Consider the following 12,922-nt stretch of genomic DNA (forward strand, 5'->3'; position numbering starts at 1 on the left):
ATATAAGATCTCGGCATTCTGTGCCCTAACTAGGCGGGCTTATACACACCATACTAGATCGGAAGACACAGAAGCGGAGTTGAAACGCATTCAGAACATAGCAGTACAGCACGGATATAGAAAGAACCTGATACACGACCTTGCCCGCACATACGTATCACGAATAGCCACACGCGACAATTCTAACATACAAGCAGCGGCCCACGAAACACACAACGTAAATAACACACAGTCTCGTGCGGTAGTTGAGTACAATCATCACTTCAACTCAGTTTACAGGGAGATTGCCGCCCATACTAACACTAGGATTGCATACAGGAGGCCTAGCACTATATATGGGCTACTCTGCGGTGGCAAAGACAAAATCAATAAGAAGCAAGCACCGGGGGATTACATGGTCCCTCTATGGGACAACAGGTTTCAAAGGGAATTAGTTTATATTGAGTCCACAAAACGCTCTTTGAATAAAAGACTGCAGGAACACAAATACGACATCGTTAATAAAAGGCACACCACCGCCCTATCAACGTATGCCACTGATCCCGGCATAAGAGCTGACCTGCATGAAGCCAAACTGATCAAACTTTCTCATCGAGTGGAACACCTACGAAATCTGGAGGCATTGGAAATTTACAAAGCCGGGTTACGCACCAATTGCATTAACGCTAATGATGCAGTCAATGTATCCCACGCGTGGAAATACTGCTATGAGGTAACGGGCGACGCCCACTCCAGCAATTAAAGACAACATCCCAGTTTGGTGTATTTATTTATATATATTTATATAATTGTGTGTATTACGTATGCAATTCCGTCGCCATGGCAATGCGCATGCATAACTGTATTCTTTAAAATCAGTTTGTGCAGTTCCATTTTTCGAAGTTGATTTTCAAAATTAATTTCATAATCATTGTTCTACGCTTGCACAGGTTCGAATCTAACGGATTTTAAGCCTGATGAAGACCGAGAGTACGGTCGAAAACATTTGTTTATTATTAAATTGATTACTACTGGACGTTTAAAGGTTTTGGAGTTTTAATTTAATGAAACATCTTAATTTTGTTTCGTTTTCTATTCTGATTGGTCGCGTCAGACTGTTGTTATGGCCTCCACAATCTCCAGTGTTCTGGCACTAAATTGTACTGTTGAACGTTGATTTGAGTGCATTAATCGTGCTGGTGGTCAGGTTGAGACTCTGTATAACGCAAACTTTGAGTAAATGCTTTCTCTCAAATAATGTTTACATAATTTTGACTCACCCAAGATTGTTCACATAATTTTGACTCACCCTGTATACTTAGAAACTGGATGATGACGACAAATTAATTCATTAAATTCATTTGCTGTATATAAAGATATGTTTTCTATTATTCCTGCTTAATAATTTGTTAAGGTCTCTTTTACATAATCTTCCTGAGAAAGATACCTCAATATGTGGTATATTAAATCTGTTCATTCTCTGAATATGTTTTAGCAAAGACCATCTTTACTATTCCATGCAATCTCTATTTTTTTGTTTTAATTATTTCAATCCAGTCTTCATTTTACATCCTATCGAGTAATCAAATAGTATGTAAATCTCATGCCCACCAGTGGCTGAGCGGACAAAAACCACCAAACATCAGTAATCAGTTGTGGATTCGCACCTAGCCAACGGAACGACCGTGCAGAGTTTTTCTTCACATTTGTAACATCTAAATAAGGGCCAGTTTCCATAAGTCTTTTATGGATGATACTCACATGTTGTGTTGCCATAAATCAATAAATCAAACCTGTAAATCTGAATTGAAGTCATTTTATTTTGAAAATCCAAAGCAAAGCTTATAACTATTTTTAATATTTTTTATGCTTGTGTGCGTTTAGTTTCTCATTTAATACAAGTAAAAGAAAACTTTCGAGCCCTATCATGAAGCATTCATTCACTAGATTCTCACATTCGATCAATTTTGAAAAAAAAAAAAATGTATCCCGTACGGTAGTATTCAAGTAACGTTTCATTTCAAATTACTACGCACCTCTTTGGGTACGATTCATTATCTAGAATTACCTCTAACGTTCTTTTACGCTGATACGAGAGTCGTCCTTTAGAAGTTTTCCTTAATTCATTGACTGTATTCGCCATGTTATATTCAAGAATTAATTGCTTAAGTAACTTGATATATATATATGGCTCTGTCCTACTTGGTAAACACTTTCTTCATAAATAATATATATTTTAAACATTATTATTTACAAAAAATACTAAGCATCAAACACCAAACGAAAATTATAATGACCGGGTTTAAATCACGTTGCCACACGAAAAATAAATACTATATAATATTCGATAATATTTAAAATATCTTATTATTTTATCTTATTTTTAAATTATCTTATTATTTTTATGAAGTGTAACTATTAAATAATTAAATTTTGTAAACTGTAAAAATTAATTGCATATTAATTATATAATTAATTTAATATTTAATTCATATGTAAAAATTATATTTTATTTCGGGTTTAGGTTATGTTGATAAGAGTATAACGATTTTCGTTATAAAATAATAGATAGTTCCTAAACTCCTAGAATTAATTATTCTATTTAGGTGTATTAGCGGCTTTGTTGCATTTAATTGAGAGAATATTTGAAGAAATGCAACGTAATCGCAAATAAACACTTAAATACAGTCACATATTGAGAATTAATTCGGTGACTCAGGGGAGCCAGCAGGTAGACTCAAGGGAGATCACGCATCCTCCAGGGTCGGGAAATGCGAATTTCAAACGTCCTTCCCAAGGCGAGTTGCAGCGCAAGATAGGGAGAACACCTAAGAAGAAACGCGGGGGGGAAAAAGACTGATGCTCTTCCTCCGGGCACATCGGAATCCGAGGGTCTCGTATCTGACATGGAAATCGGCGACAGGACGGGCAGAACGGAAATTACAGACGATTACTGCGTAGCATCACCAGCGGAGTTGGCAAAACTCCGTCGGCGCCCATCTCTTACCTCTATACCGAATGTCTGACAATCGGCAGGGGAGGCGGGATTTTACGATTGTTCACTGGAATGCGCACGGATTACGGGCTAAGAAAGACCTTCTTCTGATGGAGCAGTGGTTTCAAACTGTGGATGTGCTCATGATCCAGGAAACGTGGTTAACGGGAGGACAGTCTTTTACCTTACCGGGGTTCACTATTTTTCGTTCTGATCGGTCTACCGGACCGGGGGGCGGGCTGTTGACGGCGGTGGCTGACAAATGGCCGGTCGTGCTCCAATCGCCGGGCCTTGGTGCGCGAGGGTTGGAAACTCTGGAGGTGAGAGTTTTTATCAGGGAATTCTCCTTGTCATTGGTCAATGTATATGCCCCGACGGGGATTCAGGATGGCGAGCAACTTGCGGGCTGGCGGTTGGCTCCGTCCAAATCCCGTATTATCGCGGGCGATTGGAACGCTCACCATCCCTATTGGGACAACGGTTGTACTCGCCCGGACGCAGTGGGCAGGGTTCTGTTTGATTGGATATTGTCAAACGGGTGGTGTTGTTGGAATACGGGTGAACCCACCTTTTTCCACAGGTCGGGGTCCTCGGCGATCGATTTAACGCTGTGTACCCCTGATTTGTTGGGGTTGGCAACGTGGAGGCCAAGTATGGACACTGTGACCAGCGATCATGCTCCGATCCAGTTGAAGGTGTCTCTTTTGACAAGGGGAGTGGAGGGTTTGCAGCCAAGGTTCCGTCAAAATACGGACTGGGGTCGGGTTCGGGACTGCATAGCTGTAACATGGGAAAAGGAGGCTTCCCGTCCGAGGGAATATTCTGCCTTCTTAGGCACTCTTCAGGTGGTGTGTAATGAGTTCACCAGGTATCAAAGGATTCCCCCGGGGGGCTCCCCCGTGGTGGACGGAGGAATGCAGTCTGATTCGGGAGAAGAAGCGACGGGCCTTTAGAAGGGCTAGGCAGTGGGGGTCGTTAGGTTGGTGGTTCAGGTATAAACAGCTGGGAGCATTATTACGTTGGAAATCTAGGCAGGCTCGCCGAGAGTGGTGGGGCCGGATGTGTGAATCCCCTCCAACGAAATCGATGATTTACAGGATTTTCAAGAAGTTGCGGACGCCACAGAGCCCGACGACTTCCCAACATGTACTGATTGAGCAGGTCACGATAACGTTGCCAGAATTACAGGCAGAAGCATTGGCAAATTATTTTGGGAGACCAAGGCCAACAGGTACGTTTGGCCTTGGTCTCCCTTCCTCGACGAGCACACCCGGCCCCGTGGGGTCCGGGTGTGCTCGTCGAGGAAGGGGATTTCCAAGAGACGGAACTGTCAAGGGTCCTTAGGAGGCTACGGAATACTACCCCTGGCCCGGATGGGGTCACGGTCCATCTATTGCGGGCGCACCCCAGGGTGGGGCGGGAAGCCCTTCTGGAGCTAATGAACAAGATATGGCACACTGGCCAACTTCCGGCGGAGTGGCGGTCGGCATGCATCCTTCCGATCCTAAAACCGGGGAGACAGGCGACTTCGTGCGCGGCATACAGGCCGATCTCGCTCACATCAAATGTGGCAAAAATCTTTGAACGTATGCTATTACAGCGGTTACAGAGGGCCTTGTTGGCATCCAACATGTTTCACGAAAATCACTTTGGTTTTATCCCTTATCGAGGGGCGGAAGATGCGGTAATACTTATCCACCACACTATCGCGGTGGCACGCGCCCAAAAGAAGTGAGTGTATTTGGTATCTCTCGACCTGGAGGGTGCGTACGACACGGTCCATCAGGACGGCTTAATTGCCAAGTTAGTACACTACGGGTTGTCGGGGAAAACGCTTCGGTGGTTGTGTGACTTTATAGTGAATAGGGAGTTTCGGGTCAAGTGGAGGGGTGTGCTCTCGGGACCACGTAAGTTTAATTCCGGTGTACCGCAGAGGAGCGTGTTGGCTCCGCTTCTTTTTTCCCTGTACATGGCAGACCTCTGGCGGGTGATTCCAATGGACGTGGTGAGCGTTTTGTATGCCGACGATCTTTACATAATAGCATCGAGTACACAGGCGGACATGGCTAGGTTCCGGATCCAGAGGGCACTGGATCATATTGAGCACTGGTCGGCCCAGTGGAGCATGGTCTTCTCCGCGCCGAAGAGCGGTGTCAGTGATTTTTCATCAAAGCGGCACAGACCGACTGTTCCCCTAAGGCTCGGGTCGGGAACAATTCCACAGGTCACGTCGATGCGAATACTGGGGGTTTTTCTTAATGAGACGTTCACATGGAGGGAGCACGAAAGTTTCCTTTGTAACAAGTTAACAAGGGCGGGATCGTATCTCCTTTATTTTGCTTCTCGGCGGAATGGGGCGCGTCAGAGAGATCTTCTTCAGTTGATCAAAACGGTTCTCCTCCCGATGGCGGAATACGGGGCGCCTCTCCTGGACGGAGCGCCACCGACTGTCATCAACCGGATCGAAAACCAGATGGCCCTTCGGGCGGCTCTTGGGGTGCCACTCACTACTTCGCTGACAGCGATGTATACGGAAGCGGACTACATCGGATTAAAAGCAAGGATTTACTTAAGGACGATCAAACAGATAGTGACGCACATATCAAGGGGCCGATTTAGCTCGCTCTATAGTATTTATTCGAAACGGCATGGTCTGGATCACTACAGATGGCGGAGATACCAGGAACCATACGTGATCAGGGCGGTCTCTCATTTACGGAAACTAGGGATAGCGATTACGAACATATATCGACAACAGAATCTGCCGCCGACTGTCGAGCAGATGGGCTCGCGGATAAACATTGATGTGTTCAGGACTGGGAGTATTCGTTTACCTGGCGAAGACAGGGTGGCGTTCGACGAGTGGGTGCACAAATACCGAGATGGGTGGTCTTTAATCGGGACAGATGGGTCGAAGTCACCCAATCGGACGTCGATGGGCGTCTTCATATTGGAGGGGCGGAGGAGTGAGACGTGGGAACTGGATGCTCAGTGTGGGGTATTCGGGGCAGAGGCTGCTGGTGTTTTGTGGGGATGGCTCTGTGTTTCCAAAATCCTGGTCCGACCATTTTAAGTACGGACAGTCGTTCGGTGCTAGAGGCGTTGGCTAACGTGGGGTACACTTCGGAAGCGATCATCATCGATATCGCGGCGGCTGTCTCGTCTTTCCCTCAGCCTATTGAGTTGTTATGGACTCCGGGGCACGTCGGTATTGCCCTTAACGAAGACGCGGATAAGGCAGCGAAGGGAGCGAATTTAACAGGTTCCTGGAGGGGCCCGCTGTTGCCTAAGGACATTCATCGGTTGGTATGGCAGGACACACGTAATTCGTTACGGGACCACTGGGCTTCGGTCCATAGGAACAGGGGTAGGGAGTATCTCCGTCCTTTTGACCCGTGGCCTTATCACCACGCTTCATCGCGGCAAGCGGAAACTCTTCTGGCGAAACTACGGACTGGTACGGCCCCACTCAACTACTTTCTTTATTCGCGTGGTATCGTCCCGTCCCCTAACTGTTTGTTCTGTGGGGAGGCAGAAACTACTGATCATTTCTGGCTCAGGTGTCCCGAGTATACTACAAGTCGTACGGACCTACTGAAACACTTAAGACTGAATTTACAGACTGTGCGTACATTGACTCCTCTGTATTGGCCTCAGGCCGACATGTCCTCGAAGTATCATATACACCTTCTAGAACAGTATATTCATCGATCGGGTCGCTTCACCTAATAAGGTGGCGCTGCATTTCGGAGAAAAAGCGATTATAGGCTGCAATCTCCATATAAACGAGAGAGAGAGAGAGAGAGAGAGAGAATTAATTGTTGGACTATTATTTCAACAACAAATATTCAATGTACGATTGCTAACTAAGGATCCTACTGCAGTGTTCTTCGAAGCGCGGAGATAGAAACTCATGGATTGGATTGAAATGATGGAATAAAGCAACGCAACACTTGGGAGATCTGCCAAGAAAGGTGTCTCCCATATGATCCATATTTAGATTTTAGGCACTTGAAGAAAACTCGGAAAAATCTACATGGAACTGATTCCTGGGAATCATTACGTATCTAATATGTCTCCAGGTATTAGATACGTAATGAAAACCAGGAAAACTCCACTTAGCCAACTCTTTGATGAAGCGCAAACCCACGACCAACTACCAGTTTTCAATGGTAGAAACATATGATCACCATCATCGAGTAGCCATAAATGAATTGGTTTTGTTGTTAGACTAGACTGCGTGGACACAACTGCTAAGTTCGATCCAAAATCTTCTTATCGAAGAAGCTCAATCTTAGAAAATTGTCATTAAGTTAATATTAATATTTACATTCAATTTTTTTTTTTTGCTGGAAAATTTTATTACAACAAACGAATCTCCACTCGGAATTATAAATGAGCATTTTTTTCTGTTTGAAAGATAAGATAATCAATAATTTTTTATTCAAAAAGTAATGATTTTATGACATTCGGGAATATTTAATAGCTTTGTAGAATTTTAATACCCGAACATCAATAGTGATGTTAAAAAATAACATGGATATTTCAGGTTAGGTTCTTAAAAGTAACCAAAATTGGCATTCGTTTACTTTGTGATCAGACAAGCGGAACTCGCTTTCAAAGCTGTGGACATACGCACGAGATGTGGGGAGTTTTATTTGATGAATTACATTTACTTGTTCATCAAAGGATTCTTGGGTGAACAAGTAAAATTTTATAGTGAAATCAGGGCCACCCGGAACTATAGGCGCAATAGGACCAAAAATTTAGGGGCGCCACAACCAACATCTGTTAAATTAAGCCAAAAATGTGCCTAAGACGTCAAAAATTTTATAAAAACAAATTTTATGAAAACAAAATCTGCATTGTTACTGCTCTTCATACATTTGGTAAATATTTGTTGCAGCTAAAATTGTCACTTCAAAAAAATAACTTAAATAGTGGAAAATGAAAGGCGAATCAACTGAAGTAGCTAGAAGAAAAAGTGTTCTTGGTGGTCAGACTCGCGGAACTCGCTTGTAATTGTGTATAAATGCAGAAAGATTTTAAAAGCAGTCTATAATATTACAGGAGTATTTCCCTAAACTGAACTTAAAAATAGTACGGGAGGTTGCTCCTCCAAAAATAGCAATGATTCCACATGCTCTTAGTTTTATTTTGTAGTGTCAAATGTGATTGGAATAAAATATTTTGATAAACATTTTAAATAAAAATTAGATAAATAAACATTTTATTTAATTATTTCCTTAATTTAAAATGTTATTAATTAAAATGCAATTAATGAATTGTTAGTACTGTAATTAAACTTGATTTGAAGATTAATGCAATTAAATTCTAACTATAGAATGTGTGATTTTGCCTTTTTTTATCTGTGCCTGTAAATGCTTTTAAAATAAATTTATAATCTCTTCTTATATTTGTTTGCATTTCATTAGTAAATATTTCTTTGATTTATTTATATTTTTAATATATGAATTTTTATCTTGTAGGAAGGTGGTCTTCAACTTCTACTTTATACACTTTAAATGTTTGTATTAAATCATACATTATGGGAACATATGTATGATTTAATAGTGACGGAGTCGATAGATACAATGACTCCTAAGCTACCAATAGCTCCAATGCTACGAAAATGGCGTAATAAATATTTCTTCACTTCGAGTGCTGCAATCACTTTGCGGCGAAACTTTGCTTGAGCATAGTCACACCAACAAGCGAGTCACGTGCAGTTTTCCGAGTTTATTCACGATGTCTAACACTTAATTAGGGATCAGTTTCTCATAGAAAGCTTTTCCGGGTAGAATCCTTCTCTTGACAGATTGTCCAAGTGTTGCATTGCGGCGTTGCCTTATTCCATCAATGCGATATAACACTTAAAAGTTTCTTTTTCGTTTAAAACTAGAACTTTTATAATCATGGCGTTCATTTATGTTTGAGCTACTAGCTGTTTGTATTAAATAATTTTATGAAGAAAAGTACTAAACTCGAAACTCAATAGAATAGTGTGATACAAACTCGTGAAAAAGTAGTTAAAGGTAGAGAAGATCTGAATATTCGGTGTATTTTTACACAAGTTACTGTATTTTTACAAGTTACTGTTACAAGTTACTGTATTACAAGTTACAAGTATTTTTACACATTCAGCTGGTTCGCTTTTTTCGCGATCACACGATATTATTCTAGGGCGCGACGTGTGAAAAATCGCATATGAGCTAACGCAAATTTTCGTTTTAATGATTTTATTTTACCGCGAATGAACAAATTCGTGCATTACAGCAGAAGAGATTGTACGAAGAGATGTGCTTTTAATAATAAAAAACAAAAAAAAATTTATTTTAATATTTTAAAACATAATTAAATAACAGTATATTACTTAAAATATAAAAGTAATCTTTTTTTAAATTTTATAAACGTTTGCACTTATGAAAAATTTCGAAATTTTTTAAAACTTTTCGCCCTCTATTAATCAAATAAAATATACAAGTCATTGGGTACGAGATTATGTTATGGAGTATTCCACTTTAGTAAGGGGAATGATTACGCTACTTCGTTACAAGTACAACAGCAAAATTTTGATTAAAAATAATAAGCATTAAAAATTGAACGTTTTATATTTCGAAAATTTAAATATGTGATTCAAAACATTCAAACAATTTACACAGATTCTCAAATTTAAATTTTTCGCTTATGTTCTCTATTTTACCGTCACACCCTCTATTGTGGATTTTGCGCAAGCGCGTTAACCTTCCAGTTCCACGTGCTTTATACGAGATTGATTTAGCAATCTAGGATGTTAGTGTAATCTTGAGTGTTACTGCGATTCGAATTATTTTATAAGTACCGTAAATCACAAGTATAAAGCATTATCCAGAATATAAAAGGTAAATTTGAAAAATTGGCATTAAAAAAAGTAATTAACGGGGAATTTATGAATCTAAATTTTTTACTAATAAAAAATTCTGTTAGGATTACGGATTTTTACTACGTTAAATATTAGCAATTATGTACTGTACTAATTTAGTGTATCGAGAAGAGATTGTACTACATTCAAAAATGATTTTAAAATATTAAAGAGATTTTTTAATGTTAAATATTCTTTATTCTATCCTTTATTCTAGTGGTGATGGAAAATGGAGAAATGTGTTATCTCTTAACTTAAAATTATCTCAAATATATATATATTGCTTCACAGATTTATCAATGTTTAAATAAAATTAATATTTTGATATCGAAAATATTAAATTCGGTTGCATATATAAAATAATCTAATTTAAAATTAAGTCTTCGTTACCGTTATCCTCAGTTATTAGGAAAAATAACTTCAAGGACATTTTTCTATTCAGTATTAGAAGAAAGGAAAAGAAAGAGACTGGAATATTCTATTTTATGTGAAGCGTGTAAACATTTTTTATATGGAATTAAACTATGTTATATTCTTTCGTGCTTAATATATATTAATGCTGATTTCTCTTTATATAAAATTTAACACATGCATCTCCGAAAAATTTTAAATTAAGTGAATTATTAGTATGTAATTTAAAGTGCCGAAGATTTAAGTTTAAAGGATTTGCAATCTAATCTTAGTCATAAAATTGTATTAAAGGTAGTTTTTTGTTTTTATATTACAATATTATAATTATACATCAATAATGATATNAATTAAACTATGTTATATTCTTTCGTGCTTAATATATATTAATGCTGATTTCTCTTTATATAAAATTTAACACATGCATCTCCGAAAAATTTTAAATTATGCATAGCAGATGGCGCCACTAAATTAGTTAAGCAATTTCTTAAAATTATTTCAACATACTGTATAGTACTTTGTATTATATATGTTAATTATAAATATACAGTTAAAAATATTTTTACATTAAAGCTCCAAGCTGAAAAATAACTGTACAAGAATAAATAGGATAAAATAAATTTCAATAATAAAGTTTTTGATGGAGTGTAGGTAAAAAAAAATATTGGAAATTTAATCAACGAGGAAAAGAGTTGATATTCACATCACATATTCCTATAAGCAATAAATTAATTTCTTCCCTTAACAAATGACGGTTGATGAGTATTTTTCCCCTGTCGAGGAAAATGCATTCCAGAAGTCAAAATGGAATTCGATTAACCATTAGTGTGCAGAAATATGGCGTCGTACATCAGTTAAGAAACAGTTGAGACATTTTTTTTTTTTTTTAAGTCTTCGTTATATATACAGTTTCGTTTTAATTAATAATTAGAGAACCTCAAAAAGCGATATTGCAGATGTAAAAAGTTTTTGTTCAGTTAGCATCTTTTGAATTCTGACTAGAAATATATGTAACTTGTTAAAAGTGCAGCATAAAGTTATGTGATCAAAAAGTTGCATTTCTTAATTCATTGACTTAATCATTTTTAAAATATTACAGTAATTATTATAAAATAGATTAGACAAGCATACCCAAAATGTATATCTAATCTATATGCATGTTGATCAGTTTCATTAATATCATTAATTCTTTAATTAATAAATAATTAGATTATTTATAATTTTTATTTACTAAGTTTTCAACGTAACTAAGTCGGATAAATCTTAGATTTCGATAATCCGTAACTAATTAATATTCATTTTAACCCGAATATCTTAAATCAATTGAAAAGTTTCCAATTTTTCAGATTTAGATTCTCCAAGGATGATAAATTGTTATCATCCTTGAGTACTTTCCAAATTGGGTCACACATTATTCTAAATTAGACCTTTAGCATTATTAACTATCGTAGTGAAACGTTGCAGAAATAAAACATTGAAATCAAAAACATGTAATTGGTAATAGGAAAGTCGGTTGATGAACTTGTCTCGATGTCTCCGATAGATATCAGTTAATTGACCCTGTACCTGTTTTTTTAATAAGGCGAGTTTTAAGAACCTTTAATTTTATACTAATTCATTTTTCAATTTATTTATCCCTTACCATGGGCTATAAATTTTAATATATGAACTATACCTATTGCATGCAACAGTAGACATGATTTTCTTTTGATTTACTAAATATTGAATGTTTTCCTGTTAATCACAGTCAATGTATTTGTTAATTTCATTTTTAACAGTTGCATAAATTTCTTCATTCTTGAGTAAACTGAAGTATGAAAATTGGTTCGTTTTTATTTATTTATTCTCTTTATAGCCTATGACTTGAACGTAATTTTTTTTTCTTTTTTGTTTTTATTAACGTAATGATATATCGTGAACCTGATGTAAGTTGCATCGTCATTCCACTTTGGCAGATGGTTATTTTAGTCACGTTTTTAATTTAAAATTAATATAATCTTAGGAGAAATATTTAAATAGAAAAATTACATTATATATATATGCTCTGTTTTAGTAAAGTACCTAGTGTATTTTTCAGATTTTATTTTATACATAATTAATTTCTATAAAATTGTTTCTATTTTTAAATTACTTTAAAATAATATAAAGAAATACAGAAAATATTCAATATTCGGATAAAAACATTTAAAATACACCTGCTCTCGAGTAACCAATAAGAATGTTTGATAAATTGGAGGCGTGTCAGTCCGATGCACGTGCCTTCGATGACGCAATAAATCGACACATGCGCTTCAATGGTGGTTTATGACGTCAGAGTCTGCAAAGATCGGGGTCGTAGAAAGCTGGTGGATAAGGTGAATGTCGTCTGCTTTTGGAATTTTTTGAGTGTGCTTTTATTCTCTTCGTTTTCACTGTACTTATATAAGTCGAGATTTTATTTTAAGAAGTTAAGTATTCGTTTTTCTTGCCATTTTCCACCGGATTTCTTGCAACTTTGACCTTGCCGACTATGTTCGTCTGCTGCACGAATGATACGGAATGAAATCGTTCTATACATTTTTCTCATTATAAAATCTGATCTATTTTACACGGTAAGGTGGGATTTATTTTGCTTTTCTTCTTTTTTTTTTAAAAATAAA

At 37.6% G+C, this 12,922-nt stretch overlaps 2 protein-coding genes across 4 annotated transcripts in view; one reads left to right on the forward strand and one right to left on the reverse strand.

Moving 5' to 3' along the window:
- The window catches only part of LOC111640931, a 46,461-nt gene extending 44,149 nt beyond the window's left edge, over positions 1-2,312 (reverse strand). The window contains exon 1 of the mRNA XM_023387021.1: positions 2,048-2,312. Coding sequence (XP_023242789.1) covers positions 2,048-2,122 — 75 coding nt within the window. The 5' untranslated portion in view covers positions 2,123-2,312. The remainder of the gene's footprint in view (positions 1-2,047) is intronic.
- A 7,414-nt stretch (positions 2,313-9,726) lies between these two features.
- The window catches only part of LOC111640930 (clustered mitochondria protein homolog), a 77,839-nt gene continuing 74,643 nt past the window's right edge, over positions 9,727-12,922 (forward strand). Inside the window, exon 1 of one of the 3 annotated variants that reach the window (XM_023387019.1) lies at positions 9,727-9,855. The gene's annotated coding sequence lies outside the window, so the exon portion shown is untranslated. Of the gene's footprint in view, positions 9,856-12,450; positions 12,875-12,922 lie in introns of those variants that run through there. The other 2 variants (XM_023387018.1, XM_023387020.1) reach the window with 2 other exon arrangements.

The sequence above is a fragment of the Centruroides sculpturatus genome, unplaced genomic scaffold (assembly GCF_000671375.1).
Source record: "Centruroides sculpturatus isolate CEXI.00-Female unplaced genomic scaffold, Cexi_2.0 scaffold1320, whole genome shotgun sequence".
Lineage (NCBI taxonomy): Eukaryota > Metazoa > Arthropoda > Arachnida > Scorpiones > Buthidae > Centruroides > Centruroides sculpturatus.